Source organism: Electrophorus electricus, chromosome 24, assembly GCF_013358815.1.
Source record: "Electrophorus electricus isolate fEleEle1 chromosome 24, fEleEle1.pri, whole genome shotgun sequence".
Classification (NCBI taxonomy): Eukaryota; Metazoa; Chordata; class Actinopteri; order Gymnotiformes; family Gymnotidae; genus Electrophorus; species Electrophorus electricus.
This window is the reverse complement of record NC_049558.1, coordinates 877,770-899,679: the sequence shown is the minus strand read 5'-3', so window position 1 is coordinate 899,679 and position 21,910 is coordinate 877,770. Positions and strand designations below refer to the sequence as shown.

Here is a 21,910-nt window from a genome sequence, read left to right as displayed (position 1 = left end):
TCCCTTTATGGAAATTGGACATGTGACCCTGCAGTGCAGTGAGAGGGGGGAAAAAACCCAGAGAAAAAAAAAAAAAGTTAAGTTTGTGTGATTCCATATAGAAATGGGGGGGGGGGGGGAATGGCACCTTTTTGAATGAGGAATGCTCATCTGTGCTAGACTAGCTGGATCAGTATTTCAAAAACTGCTAACCTCGGGGTTTCTTGCAATGGTGTCAAGAGCCTGGTTTGTAATTGTCAGGGTTTTTTCTTTTCAGACTGAAGACTAGCAGTTAAATTTGCCAAGGTGGCAACGTATCTGCATCTGGTGGTTACACCATTTCAAAATCAACAGTGAGCTGCCACCTCCATGACCAGGAGCTTTGTGCTCCACAAAAGAAGCCCTTTCTGAGACCAAGACACACATGCCAATGTCTGGACTTTGCTAAGCAACAGTGGAATTACAACTGGAATCATGTGGTCAGGTGAGACACAATTTAGCTTTCTGGCCATGGACACCATTGTCATTTTTTGGTGAAAAATGGGGACAGAGTGCAAAGAACATCACCTGATGTCCACAGTAGAATATGGTGTGGCTCTTCAAAGCCTGTATCTGGGTAAAATCTCCCTGTTTTCATGTCTGTGAGAGTCTCCTTCAAGGTCTCAAGTTTCTTCCCCCAGTCCAAAAACAGAGCTTGGGTAAATTGGCTGTCCTAAAAACGGTCCTGGTGTGTCTGCACGCCTAATTAAAGTTGGTCTAGTGGGAGTGTATGTGTGAATGAATGTGTCTGCATGTCCAGTGGTGGACGGTGGTGTCACCTCTCCCCTCCCTGCACTTGATTCAGTCCCCTAGGGGGTTGAGGTTTCTGGTTGAGGGTACGCTGTGTTGCAATTGGCTCCTACTTCTCACCAGTGTGTGACTGCATGTAAAACCTGTGTGTTAATTGTAAAGCCTTGGGTTTCTTGAAGGGCACTATATAAACATAACTTCATTCATTCTCTGAGGCTGTTTTGCTGCCAGTGGTCCAGAGGCTTTTGTTAAGGTTCAATGAATTCAATTGAACACCAGAACATTTAAGTTAAAAATCTGGTTGCCTCTGCTGGAAAGTTGAAATTGTGCTGTGTTATGTGTCTTCCAACAAGAGAATTACCTGAAACAATCAGAATCATGACATGTTTACAGCAACACAAATTCAAGATTTTTCAATGGCCCTTTTAGTCTTCAGACTTGTATTCAATAGAAAATCTGTGGTCTTAACTAAAGAGAACAGTTCACAAGAGAAAACCCAAGAATTTCAGCGAGTTGGAAGTGTTCTCCAACTTTGTTAAACACTGCAAAAAGAAATTGAGTAATTCTCTCTGGAGGACTAAATACTGTAATTTAGTGTTCCAATATTTTTGGAATTTACATTTTTAAAAAAAATAAAAATTAGTGTTACTAGAGGAAACATTTATTTTGTTCCAAAAATCCTTTTTACAGTAAAAGCTTGAGGCTTACCTATTTGTTTAAGCCCCAAGTATCACTCATTACATGTGTGGTTATTTTGATATGTTAATTTTAACTCATTTTCATGAAGACTTATAGCAAAATGAATACAGCCAGAAAAGCAGAACAAGGAAGGCCTACTCTAATGGGGAAAACGGTGGAAGGTTACACTCGATAATGGCAGCACCCCTCTCTAGCATTAATAAACAGGAAACAGACATAAGTTGAATAATCATAAACACAAATGGCCCCGGGAACAATGATTAAACATTACATTTCAGCTTAGTAAGTCTGCAGAGAATCGCATTACATCCTGGGAACCTTCACCATGTTCCCTCTCTGCTCTTCCATTTGTAAGTTTGTGGTGGATGCCACAAAATATATAGTACAGCCAATGAAGCACCTCTTTCTGAAATGTCCTGTTACTTACATTTTTACGATCACACTTTCTTAATAGTTAAAAAATAATTGGTTTGGAGGCCTGTTTCTGCTGGGCTCTCCAGAGCTCCAGAGCCAGCAGACTGTACCGATGAGATGTGACTAGAGATAATCAGGGATTCAAAACTGCCTGCCTGAAAAAACTGTTCATTGGCAATGTATCCTGTAAGACGAGGAACCCCATTCACAGGTCTGTGGTTTCCCTGGGCTTTGCTTGATCATTTCTCCAGCTCTGTGGAAAAACTGCACACCCCTTTCATGACTTTGCCCATGACAGCCTTGCATTCCTTGGTAATCGGTTACTATTCACAAACCCCCTTTCCTGCTCCCCCTGCTTGGGTTGCCTATTTCTGGTGTGGTGGCAGCAAGACTCAGATAAAGAAGGAATCTGACAGGCTGTTACTTTGGCAGCTATAGTGGGTGTACCAGTCCTGGTGCCTCTGGCCCCTCTCTTCACGGTTCCACCCTGAGGTCCTGACACTAGGCTAAGCGCTCTCTCTTTACAGGTAAGTGTTTGAGTTTCAGGTGCATGTTTGTGCTTTTGTTTTGTTTTGTTTTGTTTTTTTTATTATTATTATCACAAAGCTTGTGAGAAAGTGCTGATTTATTTAGAGGTGTCATGGTTTTGATTGATTAGACATTGTATCATTTTGACTGTTTTCAACTTATGCCTGGTCATTTTGGGCTTTGTGTGCATGTCTATCTTTGTGTATAAACAAATGTCTATATTAATGGCTGAAAACAAACCTCTCGCTGTACAGTTGCACCCAGAGGATGGCTTCTTTCTAATATTAAAGGTCAAAAGGATAGGGTTTCCAGTGACACTTCTTTATGTAATTCATTAGAAAATGTTTTATTTTAAGGTTCAAAGGTTAAAGGTTATAACAGTTAAAGATTCTGTTGTGCCACTAACACCTGTTTACTGCCTATAAAAAGGCCTTACTGCTGCCAGCTCTGTTCGGTGCTGGCTGATCATGCGCTCTGTGAGGTGGCCCCCTCTGCCCGCCCATGACCTGGACACCCTGGAGGCCAAGATGGATGGCCTGCACCGTAAACTGGACCAGCTCTTGTCCCGGAGCTCTGCAGGTGGAGAAAGCGGCTGCCCCATGTGTGCCATGTGCAGCCAGCACAGCAGGGAGCAGGAAGCCACAGCCAGCCAGCTCTCAGCTCATGCCAAGCTCCTCGAGTCTTTGGACAGGAAAGTCATGGAGGTGAGGACCTCACTGGAAGAGCTAGCACGCGGTATGTTGACTGAAGAGATGCAATACTAGTTTTTTTGTTGTTCTATTTGCTCAATGTTTATAACTGCACAGAAGTGCACAAAGGTTTACTTGTCTTTGTACAACAGCAATAAGCTTAGCTGTCTGCTCTCACTGAGAGCGTTTGCATTGTTGGCCTCAACTTTCAGCTTCGTATGTTTCATTAACGATGCTAATGTACAACTATGATATAACTATCCTTGTATATATGCAGAATATAGCTTTGATTGATAATTGATCATATTTATGCATGGTAATGCTACAATGGCCACCTGTTTTATATTGTTTTTGTCTTTGTCTAAGATTACAAAGAAAATAAGTTTCCTGATGATGCTATATTAAGCTTTTTATGTTGTTTTGTCTCTGAAACAATAGAGAGACTGTCTGACAATATGTCAGTGCCAGTGGCAGCTCTGCAAAGAAGGAAATCTTTGCCTGTAAGAGCCTCAGTGGTGAGTCCAAGTTCATTACATTCATGCATTGGCTTTGACGCTCAACATGGTTTTGAACTGTAATCAATGCTGTACTCAAGTGGATGTATTGCTGTTTCAATGAAGTAATAACTCAAGTAGATGTAAGCATCTTACCAAAAATGAACTTGGGGTTAACTTGAAGGGGATTGGGGTTAAGATGTGTCATGTCAAAATAAAAAGTACTTATGTACTGGGATGTTACAATGCAGTGTAACTTTATAGCACAAACAGAATCTATCACCACAGGAACTAAAGCTTGTTAGAAGTCTGTTATTATTATCTTAAGGTAATTATTGTCTAAGATAAAGTTACGAACCGTAAAAGCAAGAGGTATTAACAAAATCCAAGTAACTATGGTGCTGTCATTATCAGAGATATTGACATTTAACACAAAAGGAATTAGTGATTAATTGTGTTTGAATAAAACATAGTTATGTTTAAATTTAATTAAATTTAATTTAATTAAAACGTGAATTCAACTGAGTAAAAATAAAAGTATTAAGATTTGAAAACACTTGGAAAGTACAAATTCATCAGTACTTTAACATCTTAGGTAAATGATCATAATTCAGTTTCTAACTGCATACATGTAATTTGCTTGCTCACTGGTCATGTCTCCCCTCAATAACAGGATGAAGTATATGTGCGGCTTGATGTGCCTAAAGATCAGAAAGTAATACAACCTGATTTTAACGTGCCCCATGGAAGAGGTCAGACAGGTACCTGATTTGTTCATTAACTTGATGTTGATGGGATTTGACACAGAAATGTTTAACCACAGAACTTGTATGCCTCTGGGGCATACAAGGCAAATAAAAATAATTAATAGCTAACATACATCATAATACATACATCATAAAATGACAAACGTTAGATGCCAACTGAGGTGTGTTTTCTTTGCAGGCATCCTGATTGAAGACAGTGAAGGGGAGGGAGTGAAAGAAGTAGGGTGCTTGCTTAAAGGTGACCCAGCAGAGGTCAAAGTTCAGCATGAGCCTAAGTCACAAAAAGAAGTTGAAAAAGATTTATCAGCACTGCTGCATATGACCCCAACAGATGAAGCAACACTGTCATCAAGCTCACAAAGTTCAATAACAGCAGGGGTAGGTCTCTGCTTGTCTGCAGTGACCTCAAAGGCGCTTACATCTCCACCAATAGCTGTACCAAAAATAACTGTTACAAATATGACAAACCCAAGCATCACATCATCACAGACGCAAACAGCAGCAAAGGTGACCGCAGTGGTTGATCCTGGAAAATGTGATGCATCTTTCTCTAATGGTACAGCCATGTGTGCTGCTGTAGCAGGACCTACAGTACTGGTGCCCTATCAGAAAATGCCAAAAACAGCTGGATTTCCTTTTGCTGTGACAACCGCAGCTCCCAAAATGTTCACCTCTGTGAGCAGGAATGCACCGCAGTTCACTGTAAAAGACATCACAGCACCACCACCATCTGTCCTTAATGCACAAAAGGCAAGTTTGGGTGTTCCTGTTACAGTATCCCAAGTCACAGGGGTGTCTTCAGCTAATGTACTGTCACCCCAAACATTAGCAGCGGACTCAAAATCGGCCCAGATAAATGGCATAGCAGCAAAAATGACAGCAGCAGGAGATAAAACACTACACGGAAATCACCTCCCAAAGACAGCGGGACAGACCACTCCACTCACAGCAGTGACTTCAGTCTCGGTCACCTCCAAGCCCAGTAATGCGTCCCTGCTCTTGCTGACTGAGAGAGCTTCAGCAAGCCATAAACCTCCCAAGGTGCCAAACATGGATGCCTGCGTTGCAACGTTGCAAACCTTCGACAAGTCTACCACAAATTCCCAAACAGCAAATCCGCTGGCAACAAAAGGCTGTACGTTATTGCCATCGAGCACTGTTGCCGTGGTAGCCCCTGGGGCAGTAGCTGAAGGTGTCTCCCTCAGGTATGTGCCCAGTTGTCCTAAAACCCTGCTTAGGTTAATTGAACAATCAAGTGTGATTTTTTTGTTTAGCTTAATTTGCCACACATTGCCCTCAGCCGCACAGAATATTACTTTTATCTATAAAATAGGTTTCAAGGCCTCAGAGGGAAGTCAGATTCTGCTCACACAGTCACGCCACCACTGGTGAAGCCTGCAGCCACAGCCGCCATGGCTGGGGGTATTCAGATTAGAATAAATGCAGCAGAAGATAAAAACAAGGCTCTGACCAAGACACCCCCCAAAACATGCTTCAAAATAATAGGTGCGTGGCTTAAGTGGTTGAAATGTTGATGTTTCCTTTTCACATTGTGAGTGAGACGTGCTTCTGGCAGGATTACTCACGTCTGTGCTGCTTTGTGCTTGTTTCCCATTAGTCTAATTTCCTGGTAGGGGTCTTGCTGTTCAATGTATTACTAGACTGACGTCTCAGGAAAATAAACAGAGATGTGATTTGTAGATTTGGTTTACAGAATGCACTGTCCACTCATACATATATTTCCATCAGTAATGTTCCCATCTGCCCTGTTTATGCAGGGTTAGCCATTATTCCTAACTTTCAAAAGACAACATGGAGTTTTAACTCCTCATTTCTATCTATGCTGTACCTTCAGACCTGTATCAGGACTAGCTGTGTTCTTGCAACACTGAATTCCTGAGAAAATCAACAGAACCCATTCCACATTATAACAGGGTGACGTTATGTGAGGTTTCCACTAATTAACCATGTAGCAATGTACCATGGTTGATGTTCAAAGAATTTTGTCTGTATACTTAACTGTGGGTCTGACTAACTGTAAATATAAGGGTTTTGAGATGGAAATACTACACAAAATGAATGATTGATATTCAGAATGTCAGCCTGCTGTGTAAATGTGTGTGTGTGTGTGTGTGTGTGTGTGTGTGTGTGTGTGTGTGTATTCTGGCTAAAGGTCGAGGTTTGCTTTTTGAATATGACCTTAGAGATGTATGGTATCCAGAACAGAGTAATCCATTTTCCCAAGCCACATTCACTGTGCCCTGAGCATTACCTGCAGCTGTTCGTACACTGTGACACAGTGGGATGGATGGAGTGTCCTGGATCAGGTGTCAGCATACCCAACATGCCGCCTCATTTTGCTTTCACACAAAACCCCACTGCAGAAGCCAGAAACTATAAAGCAGTGATACTCAATGCAATTCATGTGCAAATCCAATTCATGTGCAAATCCAGTTCATATCACCCATAGTAAAAGAAAGCTAATGGATATCAATTAGGCAATTAGTTGACTTTTCATCCAACTTTGAAAAACACTGTTGCCACGTCATTAACAGAGTGCCTGTTTAACAACACTAGCACACTGCTGTGTCATTGTACCCAGCAATTAGCAGATAATTTGAAACAAATGGCACAAACAAACCAGGTTTTATTTGTAGTCTCATTCAGGACGCCGCATTTGCGTGCGAGTGATGGCAAGAGTTACCTTGCTCTCCGCAGATGATGTTCCTCCACAGCCGGCACCCTTTCCACACAGGTGTGTGTCCCTGAGATCCAACCCACCAGGGGACGCCTTCAGCATCCATACAGACGTGCTGGGAGGGTGAGCAGAGTGCTCCAGTGACTTTTTCATCACAGCCATTCATGCACACATGCACGTTCACCCATTTACTGAAGCCTCTTTTAGTAGCAGACGCTGTGTGCTAGTGTCGTGATGTAATTGTTGAGGGGACAAGGATAGTTGTGCTACAGATGGGTGATTGTTTTACAGTGTAAAAGCATGTCAAACACAGTGCTCTCCATTCATTCAGTGGACGTTTTGGCAAAGTGCACAAGTGCACGGACAATAACACGGGGCTGAGACTGGCAGCAAAGATCATCAGTGTAAGAAGTACCAAAGAGAGGGTGAGTGACATTTTCTTTGAGGTCATCTACTTGCTCTCAGTCCCTTTGAACTGTATGAAGATGAACAGGAGTGTTCTTTCGGACCTCCCGTGTTGTGCAGGAAATGGCGGTGAATGAGATCCAGGCAATGAACCAGCTGAGTCATTTCAATATACTGCAGCTCTACGACTCCTTCGAGACTAAGAACCAAGTCGTGCTGATCCTGGAATAGTGAGTCTCTCATGGCTTTTAATTACACTGCTGAAGCAAATAAAGACAATTAGTGAAGACAAAAAAGAAGACCTAGGTGGATTTTTAATGTGAAAAGTGTTTTTTTTTAAATAAGTTGATGGGTAAATTGTGTGTTACCTATTTAAGCTTTTTTGCCACAGGCAAATAAGTAAAACAAGTTAAAAAAAAAAAGAGTTGGTTTATCTTTTAAAAAAACATTCACATTGAAATTGACACAAAACTTAATGATGTAACAATAGTATGTGTTGACTTTTCTTATCAACAATCAGTTTTGAGTTTTGCCATTTTAGTCTGGGTGTATGATGCGAGGTTATGGATATGGTTTTATAATGACAACGTCCTGGGATAATACAAGAAGTCAGTGATAGCCCAACTGATATAGGGAGTTATAAGCTGTCATGACTTTTTAATTACTGCCAGTGTGGAGGGAGGGGAGCTGTTTGAGAGGATCGTGGATGAGAGTTGTCCCCTAACTGAAGTTGACGCCATGGTGTTTGTGAAGCAGATCTGCGAGGGAGTCCAGTACATGCACCAGATGTATGTCCTTCACCTAGACCTAAAGGTAGGCCTTGTTATTACAGTGCTCAAGAACTGTGAGTAACACCAGTGCAGTTTGCTACAGCATTGCTCACGACCTGCTCTACTTTCAGCCTGAGAACATCCTTTGTGTGAATCGGTCAGGTCATCAGATCAAGATAATTGACTTTGGGCTTGCCAGAAGGTAGCGCATGTGTGTTGATCACGCTAAGATAAGTGTGGGAGAAAATGCAGGAGAACTGGTGACTTTGGTTACTTTGATCAGATCAGCTTTTCCGTGCTGTAGGTACAAACCTCGAGAGAAGCTCAGAGTCTCATTTGGAACACCAGAGTTTCTGGCCCCGGAGGTGGTGAACTTTGACTTTGTCTCCTTCCCTACAGACATGTGGACCATAGGGGTCGTAACATACATGCTGTAAGTATACAACTCTTTATGCAAATACCAAAGTATATGCAAATACTTTATGCAAATACCAAAGTAAATTAAGATAATCTTGTTGAAGATCCAGAGGAGCTATAGTTATAGGAGATATGAGAAGGCTGCAAGAAGCCAGGAGTACACCAAGATGCTGATGAAAGCTGTGGATTGGCAATACAGGTCATCCAGTGAGGTCCCGATGATGTCACTTAAATGCCAGTCTGATGTATTTTGGAGCAAGGGAAGGGACAATCATTTTTAATAGTAAAAAGCCATTAACCCCCCCCCCCCCCCCCCCCCCCAAATATGATCGCTTTAATTAATCCATCGATCAATCATTTTACATACATAAATCATAAGCTCTGAGGATTTTTATGGACTAAACCGAGAATTTTGTATATTGCTTCTATACCATTCAATGAAATAAATAAATGTAACTGTCTGAGAGCAACAAAATATGCAGAATATATGAACAGAAGTGACAGACAGTAACAGACAGTGATGGACAGACAATGAATGGCATTGTGTTTCTGCTGTGGTCTGAAGGTAGTTTTAGTTCCCTTCAGAATAATGGCATTAACCTGTTCTCCTCTGCCCTTCAGTCTAAGTGGACTCTCTCCCTTCCTGGGTGATGATGACCATCAGACTCTCAACAACGTGCTAACAGTCAACTGGTACTGGTTATACATATCCTCTTTAACGCTTCCATGTTCATTTGTGTAGTTAAACTCACAGTCAGTTGATCTCAGGTTTTTACTTTATGAAAAATAGCACTACTGTTTTTGTATGTTGGTGTCATGTGATATTTCATTTAAAGGTATATGATATTGTGTATGATATTTCCCTGCACAGGTACTTTGATGACGATGCTTTTGAGCATGTGTCAGCTGAGGCCAAAGACTTTGTCTCCAACCTGCTGATCAAAGAGAGGGGGTACGTGAAGCCTGTGTAGCACAGGGCCCTCCAGAGAGGGCGCAGGTGAAGCCTGTGTAGCACAGGGCCCTCCAGAGAGGGGGCAGGTGAAGCCTGTGTAGCACAGGGCCCTCCAGAGAGGGGGCAGGCGAAGCCTGTGTAGCACAGGGCCCTCCAGAGAGGGGGCAGGTGAAGCCTGTGTAGCACAGGGCCCTCCAGAGAACCCTGCACTGCAGTCAAACAAATTGCCTGGAGGCTCTTCTATTACACCCTGAACACTTTTGTCCTTCACCCTTTTAAACTCATGAAGGGCTCTGTAATAAATGTGATGAACCAAGATAAACCCGATGTGATAAATCAAGAACTCTAGCAATAGTCATCACCACTCTTCCAGAGATATGCTTTTCCACAACGTTTAGCTCCAACCCTCATCCAATACACCTGATCCTGCTTATGAATGCTAATCAGTCCTCAAAGACCTGTCAATTGGACTGCTGGATTCGTGTTGGATAAAGCCAGGAACTGAACTCTGTGGGAATAAAGATATCCAGGAACAGGGCTGGTGACCACTGTTGTAAACACTACAGTGTGGTGACCATGCAGGACTGGGGTATAACTGTCAGGTCCTCACATTCATGGATTAAGGCTTTTGGTTTTAGTGTGCTGGGACATGTATTACATTAATCTCTCTAAGTGTTTCTGCTTTGCAGTGGTCGTCTCAGTGCTACTCAGTGTCTTAAGCACCCATGGCTGAACAACATATCAGAGAAAGCAAAGAGCAGTAATATCATTCTGAAGTCGCAGGTTCTCCTCAAGAAATACATGGCCAGGCGGTTATGGAAGGCAAGATGCTAAAGAAAAATGATTAATCTTTAAAGATTATCTCTACATATTTCTTTTTATACTCATTTCCCATCTCCTACATTAATCTTTCTCTCTTTCTTTCTCTCTGTCTCTGTCTCTGTCTGTTGCCTTTGCAGAAAAACTATATTGCAATAGCAGCAGCCAACAGATTTAAGAAGATTTGCAGTCCAAGGTCTCCTACCTTCCTGGGAGTCTGAAAAGCCTCTGCTCACATATACCACTTGTAGTGTTTTTCATTATGTATGCTTGGTCATTAATTAACAAGATGAAACATGGTTGTATAAGTAAGGCTTTTAACACCGATAGACCACCATTACACTGGACATCAGGCTAAACAGGTGGTAGACATGGTCATCTCAAGCATAACAGACAAACAAACCTCAATGTTATCTTAATGAGTTGATAAAATAGAAGGGTTCCTGGATTACAGGGATAGAAAGGCACCATGTTTGTGTACAGGATTTGTACTGCAAAAGATAGGAATGTGAAAAAATGAGAACAGCTTTTTTTTTTTTCTTCTGCAAATACCTCGTGGCAAATGGTAATGAATATATCACATGGGTTTTACTAAGAAATTGTAGGGATAAGGTTGCAAAAATTAAAGATACCCTTAGTCTACAGCAACAGAAAGTAAGCAAAAAGAAACACCATTAAAAACAAAGCAAGCTTACCATAAATAAGGTATAAAGTGTTTTTCAGGAACAGTACTTCATTTTGTTATTATTAAATATGGTGTGACTGATGTGTGATTTGCTTAAGATTAAACTCAGACAATGTCTTACTGTTAAAATGAATTGTTTGTTAAACTGATTCAAATGCCTTTCATTAGGATATGAATTTTGTTGATTTTATATACTTAGACTCATTGAATTGTACATAACCAATTTCTAAGTTGTTTTTAATAACACAATTTTTCATTCACAGTGGCCGCTCAATCTTTTTAGAGAGAAATTCTACCTTTTAAAGCTATAATATACAGAAATACATAAACGATATGTTCGAAATGACGACAACGTGGCGCCGTTTTGTATGATATGAAAATGGACATTCGCTAGCGAATTAACACTTAGGCTTAAGTGTGAATTCACACTAAAGCTCAACACAGATATAATAATCTAACAAACTTTAAAACCTCTGCTTACATATGCTTATGAGAGTCAGGCTGCATTGCTTGTAGTCTACTATAAAAATGAGAGATTAAGATGTGTAGCCCATAACTGCTGGCTTTTTGCCACTGGTTTTAAACTGCGCCATACGGAAGCGCGCTTATGTTCAGAATTAGTTTATAGAATGTTCCCTTTCCGCAGAGGTTTTGTCTGAGTGATGTGTTCATTTACTTCTAAGAAATCTTTCAGTAAACGATTACAGTGAATTGGCATGAATCGCTATGAGTCGTGTATTTCCGAGTGTCACTTCTTCATGCTAAACCACAAGTAAGAATTCTTCTGATGGCTTTGTACATTACTAATTAAATCACCCAAGACACAACATGGTTCCGAAAACCTTGATCATCTGAAGAGGGTATGATAATCACGTAATTATATAACCTTAGCTCTCATGAAACTAGGTTGCGAACTCCGTTGTGGATACATCAGTGAGAGTACTTGACCTGTGTTTTCATGATGTAGCTTAATGGACAGTTTTCTAGCGAAATAAGGTTTCTATCCTATAGGTAATTTCTATAGATATTATAGTTTTCAGACATCCCGCCTCTCCGCCTCAAGAATTTGGTGTAAACCAAATATACAAAAAAAAAAAAAACCCAAAACAAAAAAGTCTGAGCAGTCTCCACCCCGCATTATCGCCGCCTTCTGAAAAGCAAACATTACGACATAGTCACGTTACTTTAGTAGCGGAGGGTGGAAAGTTAAGACTACGCGTTCTGACTGACTGAGCTGTCGACTGATCACAAAAGGATTATTATTTACCATTTTGCAGTGTTTTCAATACACCGACGTTTATATAAAAAGGTAAGTATTGAGCTTTGGTAGTAGTAGTAGTAATTTGTAGTAATTCTTAGTAACATCCAAACATTTGCAGCAATAAAGTTAACCTGCGCCTGACAGGCCATCTCTGTTCGTTTTTTGTTCTTACATTAGTTTATTCACTCGAGGTTGACGACGTTTACGGAAAAGTATTTGGTTTGCGAAGATGTCATAAGCGCGTCTCTTGGAAGCTACAACATGTTCTTGTGTTTTTACTTGAACTGCAAAGTTGGTTGAGAAATGAAGTGACTTTTTTAAATGTTTCGTTTGGTCTCGTATTCGATGTTTATAAGTTAAAAACGAAACGATATCTCCGTCGGCCACAGTTTCGTAGGTTGTATTCAGAATTGAGTGAGAGATGGGGGATTTACCCTTTTGAGCTGATTGTGAAACGTTAACCTACATCTCTGGTTCTAGCTTTAGAAAATTATAACATTTATAACTCTTTATTTTAAGTGATATTTAACCCCTTTTTTCTTTTTAACATTACCATATCTGTCGAACGTTCACATTGTTGCTAGGCAAGCGCACATAAACATCACGCCAGAAACCTGGCTTGATATATACAGGTCATTATGTATAATGTGAGTGTATAAATCATTAAGTATGCACAATCCCAACATGAAGACAGTGTAAATGGTAAACTGTTTGTGGAGTTCTCTCCCAGCAGGTTAATCACTCTGCTTTGTCCCTCTTTTGTTTTTAACTTCCTGTATTGGCTTCATCTCGGGTTGTTTTTCAGCTTTTTGATTTCCACATGAACTCGATAAAATAAGAATCTGTATAGTATTAGTTACTTAGCCTCTTGCACAGTTCATGTAGTTTTCAGATTGTGTTTTCTAAGTTATAATGTTCTTGTCCTAGACCTAGAAAGTTATTGTGGAAATGAAAACTTAAGTTAACTATTAAGTGAATTGTAGATCTAAGATACTCTTCATTGTTTTACTGGATCAGACATGAGGCAAATGACTGTTTACTTTTCAAAACTGCCAACCTGTAGCCATATGTTTGTTTTTACCATCTGTTTCTTATTAATATACCTTCACATGGATATGTCAAACCAACCTTCTGCTTTGGAGTTGTTTTTTAATAAAACCAAATATTTCTAATGCAGAGGTCTTAAACATGGTTATTAGAAGCCAACCGGTAACACATCTCTGTACTTTTTGAGCTTCTATAGATTGAAGTGCTCTTTACTGGCCCTTTACTGGAAGTCTGAACAAACTAAGTCTTCTGTCTGAGTAAATCATATTCAGAGGAGTGATGTGGGGTTCTAGAGTGCCGTGTATGCCCATGTTACTGAGGTCCACGTTGAAATCTCCACAGAATCCAATTAATTCTGCAGTAGTCATGGTGTAAGAAATCCAGGCTAATTTGTATGTCTGATATAATTTGCCTTTATTTTCAGACTCTCAATCTGAAGCACAATGGCTGTGGAAGGGGGAATGAAGTGTGTGAAGTTCTTGCTCTTTTTCTTTAACTTTATCTTCTGGGTAAGTGCTCAGTTTTGTCATCATCTGGTATTAATGGCTGTTTGCTTTTGCCTGGTCATTTAGGCCTTGTGTGCTTCATAGCTCTATTGTGAAAGGATGGTGGAAGTTGGTCTTGAGTAACTCTTCAAGTCCTTAATGGCCTCTGCAGGTTTTACAGATCATTAACTGAATTTACTTTCTGAAATAAGTCATCTCAGTTGTCTTGACTTAAATGGAGAACCTTCATATTCTGTTTGTTCCTGCAACAACTACACAAAAACAGACATTCTGTTCTGTTGATTTTTGCATAAAATTTTGTGGCTCTTTATTGAAGCTGCACAACATGTTTTGCACAATAATTTCCACAAATTGCACAATTTACAAAGAATCCATGTTGTTCTATACATTGTTTGTTGACGGTTTAAATCTCTAGATGATGAGTCAGAATTTCTTCCACTCCAAACACGGGTGGATGTCCAGCGACTCATAACTGCATTACTAATATGCCAGTAGGGCAATGGTCTGTCAGTGTACACAGAAAGCAGTGAATGTTGTTTCTATGGCTTTATCATTTCACACTACACCAAAAGACTGTTATTTCATCACTGTTCTTTACACCATAGGGACAGTTTTGTTGCTTATATTTAGAACAGTGCTGGTTAATATGGACTTTAGGCTGTTGGCCCTTGACTCTTTAGATCTAACAAGAATGGCTGAATTACCTTGTTCCAACATGTAGAACGAGGCATTGTTTTTCATTTAAGCTAAACAGTGCCGTTGTGTTCCAACAAATAATGAAAACAAATAACTGGCTTTGTGCACTGTTTTCAAGTTTTGTGGCTAATGTGATTGCATATCATGCAAGTCTGATGTCATAGACAAAAATGTGTTCTGTCTGTTTCTTGAGCTCAAGCTCATGTGTGCAGTGAAAAGATCACCTTACTTAAACAGAGTAGAGTTGAATAAATAGAAGTTAGAATTGTCATGCAGCGTTGGCACTCTCTACACTTTGTCTTTCTTTCTCCTTGGCTTTGACTTTGGTTCTGGCCTTCTGGTTATAGGCCTTGGTGACGAGCGTAAAACTCCATACATGTACATACAAGCATGCACACATGTAAGCTGTGACACTTCCTTTTGACTTTTGTGGTCAGATGTTCTCATCTAGGTTGAGTGGTATTCTGCATTTGCATATTTACAGAACTTCTAATGAAGCCATTTCAGAAGTTAACTTTTTTTAAAAATTCACTTCAGTGAGGTAAAGGTTCAAGTTCAAAATTCCATTTTGCATTTATTCTTCCAAAGCATATCCATACCAATCATGTAATATAGCTTTGTGATCTATAGCCTCTAGTTTTTAGTGTGTTAGTAGCATGATTCAGAAATATGGTTTGGTTTGTGAAGCAGAGGATGTTAGAATGTAAAAGTGGAGGAAATGTGTAGGGACTGACCCTAGCCTGGGAAAACATGACTGAAAGAATGTGTGTTGTAACCTCATGACTGTGTTTCCTAAGGTGTTATCGCAGCATCATGTGACTGTCATGTGAGGATTAACCTTTTCCCCTCTGGCAGTATTCAGTGATGCAGTGCCTGTGTGGGACATCCTTGGCCCAAATCCCCAGATATTCAGCAAGCTTGATGTTGCCCTTCTTTCATTCTCCCTACATCCTTCCCTACATCCTTCCCTACATCCTTCCCTACATCCTTCCCTACATCCTTCCCTACATCCTTCCCCAATCCTTCCCCAATCCTGCCCCCCCTCCCTTTTTCATATTTCCATGCAGGTACCTGCTGTCCCTGAATCACCCTTCAAATATTGACAAGGGTGGCAGTTTGTTAGTAAGTGGGTCACAAAAGAATGCAGAGCAACATTGTGTTTCTCCTGCATTTTATTGCTGATGGTTCTTAAGATTAAATTTGTGCAGCAAAATGTAAAAGCAACATTTTCTGGACAGTGTGGGTGTGTGGGTCTGTGGGTGTGTAAAATAAAAATATATAAATATATAAATATATAAATATATAAATATATATATATATATATATATATATAGATAGATAGATAGATAGATAGATAGATAGATAGATAGATAGATAGATAGATAGATAGATAGATATATAGATAGATAGATAGATAGATAGATAGATAGATAGATAGATATATATATATATATATATATATATATATATATATATATATATATATATATATATATATATATATAGATATATATAGATATATATATATAGATATATATAGATATATATATAGATAGATATATAGATATATATATATAGATATATAGATATAGATATATAGATATATAGATATATAGATATATAGATATATATATAGATATATAGATATATAGATATATATATAGATATATATATATATATATATATATATATATATATATATATATATATATATATATATATATATATATATAGATATATATATACAATGAATAACTCTCACAGTAGGTGTCACTTTTCTTTGTTTTAATGGTTGACAGGAAATGTGTGTAATGAGCTAATGCAGTAGGCTGCTTATACACACTGCCCACTTCAGTTCCTCACATTTGAGTTGTGTATTCGCACTGTGTGTGTTTAATCCTCCTAAGCCCTGTGTGTATCAAGGTGTGTCTAACCATTCCTGAATGCCTACTTTAGGTAGTACGTATATTTGCCAGTGTGTTAACCGGGATATGATCCACTTTTGATGCACAACACACAAGCACACACAATCATTTTGGTAAATGAGTGCATTGACAAAATGCTGAAAAGAAAGTTTATAAGCTTTCGCATGCCATGAAATGTGTGAGTTTGACTATTTTGGTCATTCTGCACCTCTGGTAAAGGGCTCTGTTAGTGCAGTGTGAGACTGCAACACTGTCAGACTTTAGCAAAGGTAAACTGTGTTAAGTAATTAACTTAATCATTCAGGACTGAACGATAGGGCGGTTTTCTAAGAAGTGAGGTTCAAAGTGTAAATAGAAGGAAGCACTGTCACTAGGCTGCTGAGATCCGGTTCAAGTTCAAGTTTGGTTTATTTGTCACATACATAGTCATACATATGTATCTGACAACATATGCAACATATGCAAGTGGTAACAACATATGCATGTGGTAACATATGCAAGTCCTGTGTTTTTAACTTTTTCTTGTTAGAAGTCACATGCTACTATTATTAACATTTGGCATAATTATTAACTTTGACACCTGTACTGCCTCTCTTATGAAGGACTCTGAATATTGTATATTGCCACACCCTCTAGAGTTAAAGAATGCAGAGGACAGGCTATGTTTTGAATATGTGCCTTTAATTGCTCCAATTCTTAACAGATGTTTTATATACAGATGACTCATACAATGTCGGTGCAGGTATTGCTGGTCATCACTAACTGCGATTTCTTACTGCACATGTTTTTATTATTATTTTGTGTTGAGTAACAATGTTTCTTTTAGAGTAATTCTCCATTATTTTTCATCTTAAACTCGCACATACCAAAATTATAAAAGATGGAGTCATGTGGAATCATGTTTTTCTAACCTGTTGTTCCACGCGATCCTCTGTCTCTACCCATCCCTTATGTGTCTGTCTGTTTGCCTGTGCAGATCTGTGGCCTAGTGCTCATTGTGCTAGGAGTGATGGTCCAGGTGGTGGTCTACAAAACCCCCGTGATCAAGGATGTATCAAGTTCAGCCGCCCCAATTGTCATCATCATCATCGGTGCAGTCATCTTCCTCGTCTCCTTCTTTGGCTGCTGTGGAGCCTGGAAAGAGAACTACTGCATGGTCACCATGGTAATACCCTGGCAACTGATGAGGACTGGCCTATTGATTATATATTCCATCTTGTTTTAAAAAATTTTTAAATTATTATTATTATTGCATGTGTTGCTTTTTGCATCATTCCTGCTATGACTTGATTTAGATTATAAAAACTAAAACTCAAAACTACACAAACCACACATTCTTTACCTAAATTAAGCATTACATGTATAACTGAAACAGGATGTTTTTGGACAGTGGTCCTTCATCAATAGGGACCTGTTGCATTTATTGAGTTTATATCCCAGCATGCTCTTCAACAAACAGGTTCAGATGGAATGCTCAGGTATCATGCCTTTTTTACTTATGGGTGCATTAAGCAGACAAAGGGATTCAAATTGAATCCCTAAAAATGGCTTTTCTTAGTCTCTTTAGTGTTCTTACATAAAGCATTTCTGCTTCAGACAGCAACACTAATCTACCTAATCGACTATATACTGCAAATGTGGTATAGAGAAACACTGGATTATACAGATATGAGGACTTATTTGACATGGGATTGGAGTCATCATTGGAGGTTTTTAACTGTAAACCTCTAATCCAGTATCTGGTCCTAGATTATGTGTTTTAAAGTAAACAGTTAACCATTTAACTTATTGGCAACCTTGATGTTATACCTGACAACTATGTTAAAGAAGTGTGAAAAATATAGTACATGAATCTTGATGGATGTTATTTGAATATCTATGTTCAATGAATAAACTAGTACTTATTGTTTATTACACTTATCGTTGTTTAAGATAGACCTTATGTATGTTGTACTTCTAGGTATTGGCAGTGATCCCTGTATTTCTGCAGTATTCTAGATCATTGATATCTTGGACTCAAACCTACTGTACTGGCTAGAATATATTCTATGAGTAAATGACAAAGCACTTTTGTAAGTTGCTCTGGATAAGAGCGTCTGCTAAATGCTGTAAATGTAAATTAAGTACTGGTGATTACAAAATCCAGGACCAGAATTTGGCTTCCTGATCTGGAGCTGAGGCCCTCTATCGTTCTAAGCGCATGACCCTTTAAACTTGTACTATGAAGACTTGGTAGAAGTTTGCACTTTTTGCAGTCCTGTGCTGTAGAATTAAACTGTAATTTGTATTACTTCTTTCCTATTAGTTTGCCATTTTTATCTCCATCATCATCCTTGCTGAAATTGCAACGGCCATTGCTGCCTACGTCTTCAGAGGCAAGGTGAGCAGCACAATCATGTGCATGGTAGATGTTAATATGAGTCAAACTGCTCTAACTGAGAAGAATTTTTAGGTTGAGTTGAATTCATTCCATGAATTTACTGAACAAGTTCAGTACACCTTCAGTACACCCTGTGTATAGATGGTATTAAACAAGTCATCTTTTCTTCCAGCTGACTGATCTAGTGGACACTGGCTTCAAGGATATGATTTCGCAATACCAAAAGAATAATACGGAGGCTAAGAAAAGCCTGGATGAATTGCAGCAAGAGGTTTGTGTCTCGCATGCACTCAGCAAACGCAAATTGCCTGTAATCTTGATCAGAACATTTTACATAAGTGTTAGAAAAGTGTTTTGCATCAGGTTGACTCCTCTAAATGGAACAAAAGTGGTTAAGCTACAATTTAAAGTTCTAGGACACATCTCTGATCTAATTAATTATAGGAAAGGGGAGGTATTCTTTCAGAGCCAAAAAAGCCTAAAATACCTAAATCCAAATAACCTAGACATTGTCTGACTGGTTTACCAAGAATGTGTGTGCTCTCCAAGCGGTGTGTTTGTCTAGTGCTATCTGATGACAAAATTTACATCCTGCTTCCTGAATGTCAAACTGCCTTTTGGTATCTTAGTTTTTATGCCCTGCCCTCTCCACTGTAAATGAACTGGGGGGGAAAAGATAACATTCGGTATACAAAATGTTGAGGAGATGACACCATCGGTCATTATCAGCAAGTGGTAGAGTCCACATGTTTCTGTCTTGTGTACTGTCCGGTTTTCTTGAGGATTTTGATCTCCTTGAGATCACAGAAAGATGACATGAAGTGACATCTCCTTAACATTCAGAAACATTAGCCACTAAAGCATGTCCTCAGCAGTGTTTGTCCCCTGTCTCTGTGTGCAGCTCAAGTGCTGTGGGGCAGTGAACTACACTGACTGGGCTTTGTTCAAACCGGACAGGAACTCCGTGCCAGACTCCTGTTGCATCAACGTCACTGTGGACTGCGGCACGAATGCCATGTCTACCCACAAAAACATTTTCACGAAGGTACATGACTAAAGTGCATGTGTCTGACAGCAGCCCACAAACAAAACAAGTCTAGAATGAAAGCCATGTACCTCTCTGTGTACCTCTGTCTTCAACCAGATGACCTACATACTACTGTTAACTAAAACAGATTTATTTATTTATTTATTTTTGGCTTATTTAACGGTGTTTATAAAGACTTCATGATGCACTGCTTGGTCCCTGTGTTTGTCATGTAGGGTTGCCAAGCTGCTTTTGAAGACCTGCTAAAGAGCAAAATTCTCTGGATTGCAGTCGGAGCCTTGATCATTGCTTTTATAGAGGTAGAAGACGTTCTTCCACTTTCACATGACTTTTATTATTATGATTATACACACAAGAAGCCAATGAGGCATTCACACACTGTTTCCTACACACATTGGCTTTGTTTTTATTTATGCTTGTTCTCTGGTGCTTGCTTGTGTTTTAGGTCCTGGGCCTTGTGTTTTCCTGTATGCTAATGAGAGGTATTCGCAGTGGCTATGAGGTCATGTGATCAAACCACAGGACTTATTTCACAGTTGGGAAAAAAAAAGTAGTTGCACACTCAAGAGGCTTAAAGACTTATTATATAAATGATTTTTTTTGTGGCTAAAGTTAACTGTCCCATTGCAGACTGCAGCCTATTTGCTGATAGAGAACAACAGTCTATTTTTAATCGCAGCTGCTGAGAAAAAGGTAGAGATAAAGTACTGCAAATATTTTTCTTTTAAGTTCTGTGCATTTGTCCTTGATTAGTGCTGTTCATAAATGTGTTCGTTCAGAGAGCTGATGGTGACATTTTTAAAATACTACCATTTATAGACAGTATACCTCCAATTAGGAATCTCCTAAATTAATAGGTGAAATGCTGTTTTTCATATATTTACTGTCAATATTATAAATGCATATAAGATGTTGGAAAGAGAAATAAAGGTGTAAAACTGTTCCCCAGTCAGTATGACTATTGTTCCCTGTTTAGTGTTGACTTCAGTTAGCCCTCTCCATTTCCTATCCAACGTTACCTACAGCACACTGTTCTTTATAGTACATTCACACTCTTTTTATACCTGATGGCATTAGCCACTGCTGAAGAAAATAAACACATCATTATTGTCATTTTCTCAGTTTAGTTCGGAAGTCTCTGGTTTTGACCCACTAAATATGCATGTTGATTTTTAAGTAAACTGAAAAGAATGAATGAAATGAAGTGGGCATATTGAAAACAAACACAATAAATCCAGTAAGTGAAATATCAAGTTTAAACTTATTACAGAGATTATCAACATGAAAAGGTTTATATAGGCTTGTTTGTGTACATTGTTTGCACCAGTGCGTGAGGCAACCTTACTGAGACGCCAATGCGGATTATCAGAGCTTCAATGGCTGATTAGTTAATGCAGTCCAAACAAGAAAACAGGTTAACGCTTGTACTGTCTTATGTAGGCTAGTAGTGTTTACATTGCTGACCAAAGCTGGGTCTCCGCTGGCGTATATTTAGCTACCACCTGGTTTCATAGGCGTGCCGAGGCTGGCGTGTAAGTGAAAAGGTGTATTTGCTGTCATGACAATTGGCGCGCATATTTTTCCGTTGTATGCTAAAAACAATTTAGCTAGATAACATTAAAGGACCTTAAAATGTCTGATGTTGGAGAAAAAGGTTTGTACAGGTGGTCTAAAAAATTAACATGAAGATTGTATGTAGAGAATAGTTTAGTGGATCTGTTATTTTGACTACTTTGCATGTATATATGTGTGTGTAAAAATATACATATATAATGCCATAGTTATATACCTAGGCACATTGCTACTATTTGCACTTCTGGTAGATAACTGCATTTCGATGCCTTGTACTTGTACAATAAAGCGTCTGTCTGTCTGTCTATTCCAAGGTTCATACAGTTAAAAACACTACAGGAGGAAGCCTGTAGTATGTGTCCTTAAGATA

At 39.2% G+C, this 21,910-nt stretch overlaps 2 protein-coding genes across 2 annotated transcripts; both read left to right on the top strand.

The window, feature by feature from the left end:
* Positions 1-2,320: 2,320 nt before the first annotated feature.
* Positions 2,321-11,959, top strand: mylk2 (myosin light chain kinase 2). Its single transcript, XM_035522257.1, has 16 exons — positions 2,321-2,408; positions 2,839-3,144; positions 3,537-3,613; positions 4,266-4,353; positions 4,538-5,564; positions 5,693-5,865; positions 7,078-7,180; positions 7,389-7,482; positions 7,583-7,692; positions 8,134-8,275; positions 8,364-8,434; positions 8,537-8,665; positions 9,271-9,342; positions 9,521-9,601; positions 10,291-10,423; positions 10,561-11,959. Exons 2-16 carry the CDS (start codon positions 2,877-2,879, stop codon positions 10,639-10,641), a joined length of 2,649 nt encoding a protein of 882 aa, XP_035378150.1. The 5' UTR covers positions 2,321-2,408; positions 2,839-2,876; the 3' UTR covers positions 10,642-11,959.
* Positions 11,960-12,284: 325 nt separating this feature from the next.
* cd63 (CD63 molecule) lies at positions 12,285-20,916 on the top strand. Its single transcript, XM_027025823.2, has 8 exons — positions 12,285-12,414; positions 13,838-13,922; positions 17,517-17,705; positions 18,846-18,920; positions 19,093-19,191; positions 19,822-19,965; positions 20,184-20,267; positions 20,414-20,916. The coding sequence occupies exons 2-8, from the start codon at positions 13,857-13,859 to the stop codon at positions 20,477-20,479; spliced, it is 723 nt and encodes a 240-aa protein (XP_026881624.2). The 5' UTR covers positions 12,285-12,414; positions 13,838-13,856; the 3' UTR covers positions 20,480-20,916.
* The last annotated feature ends 994 nt before the right edge of the window (positions 20,917-21,910 follow it).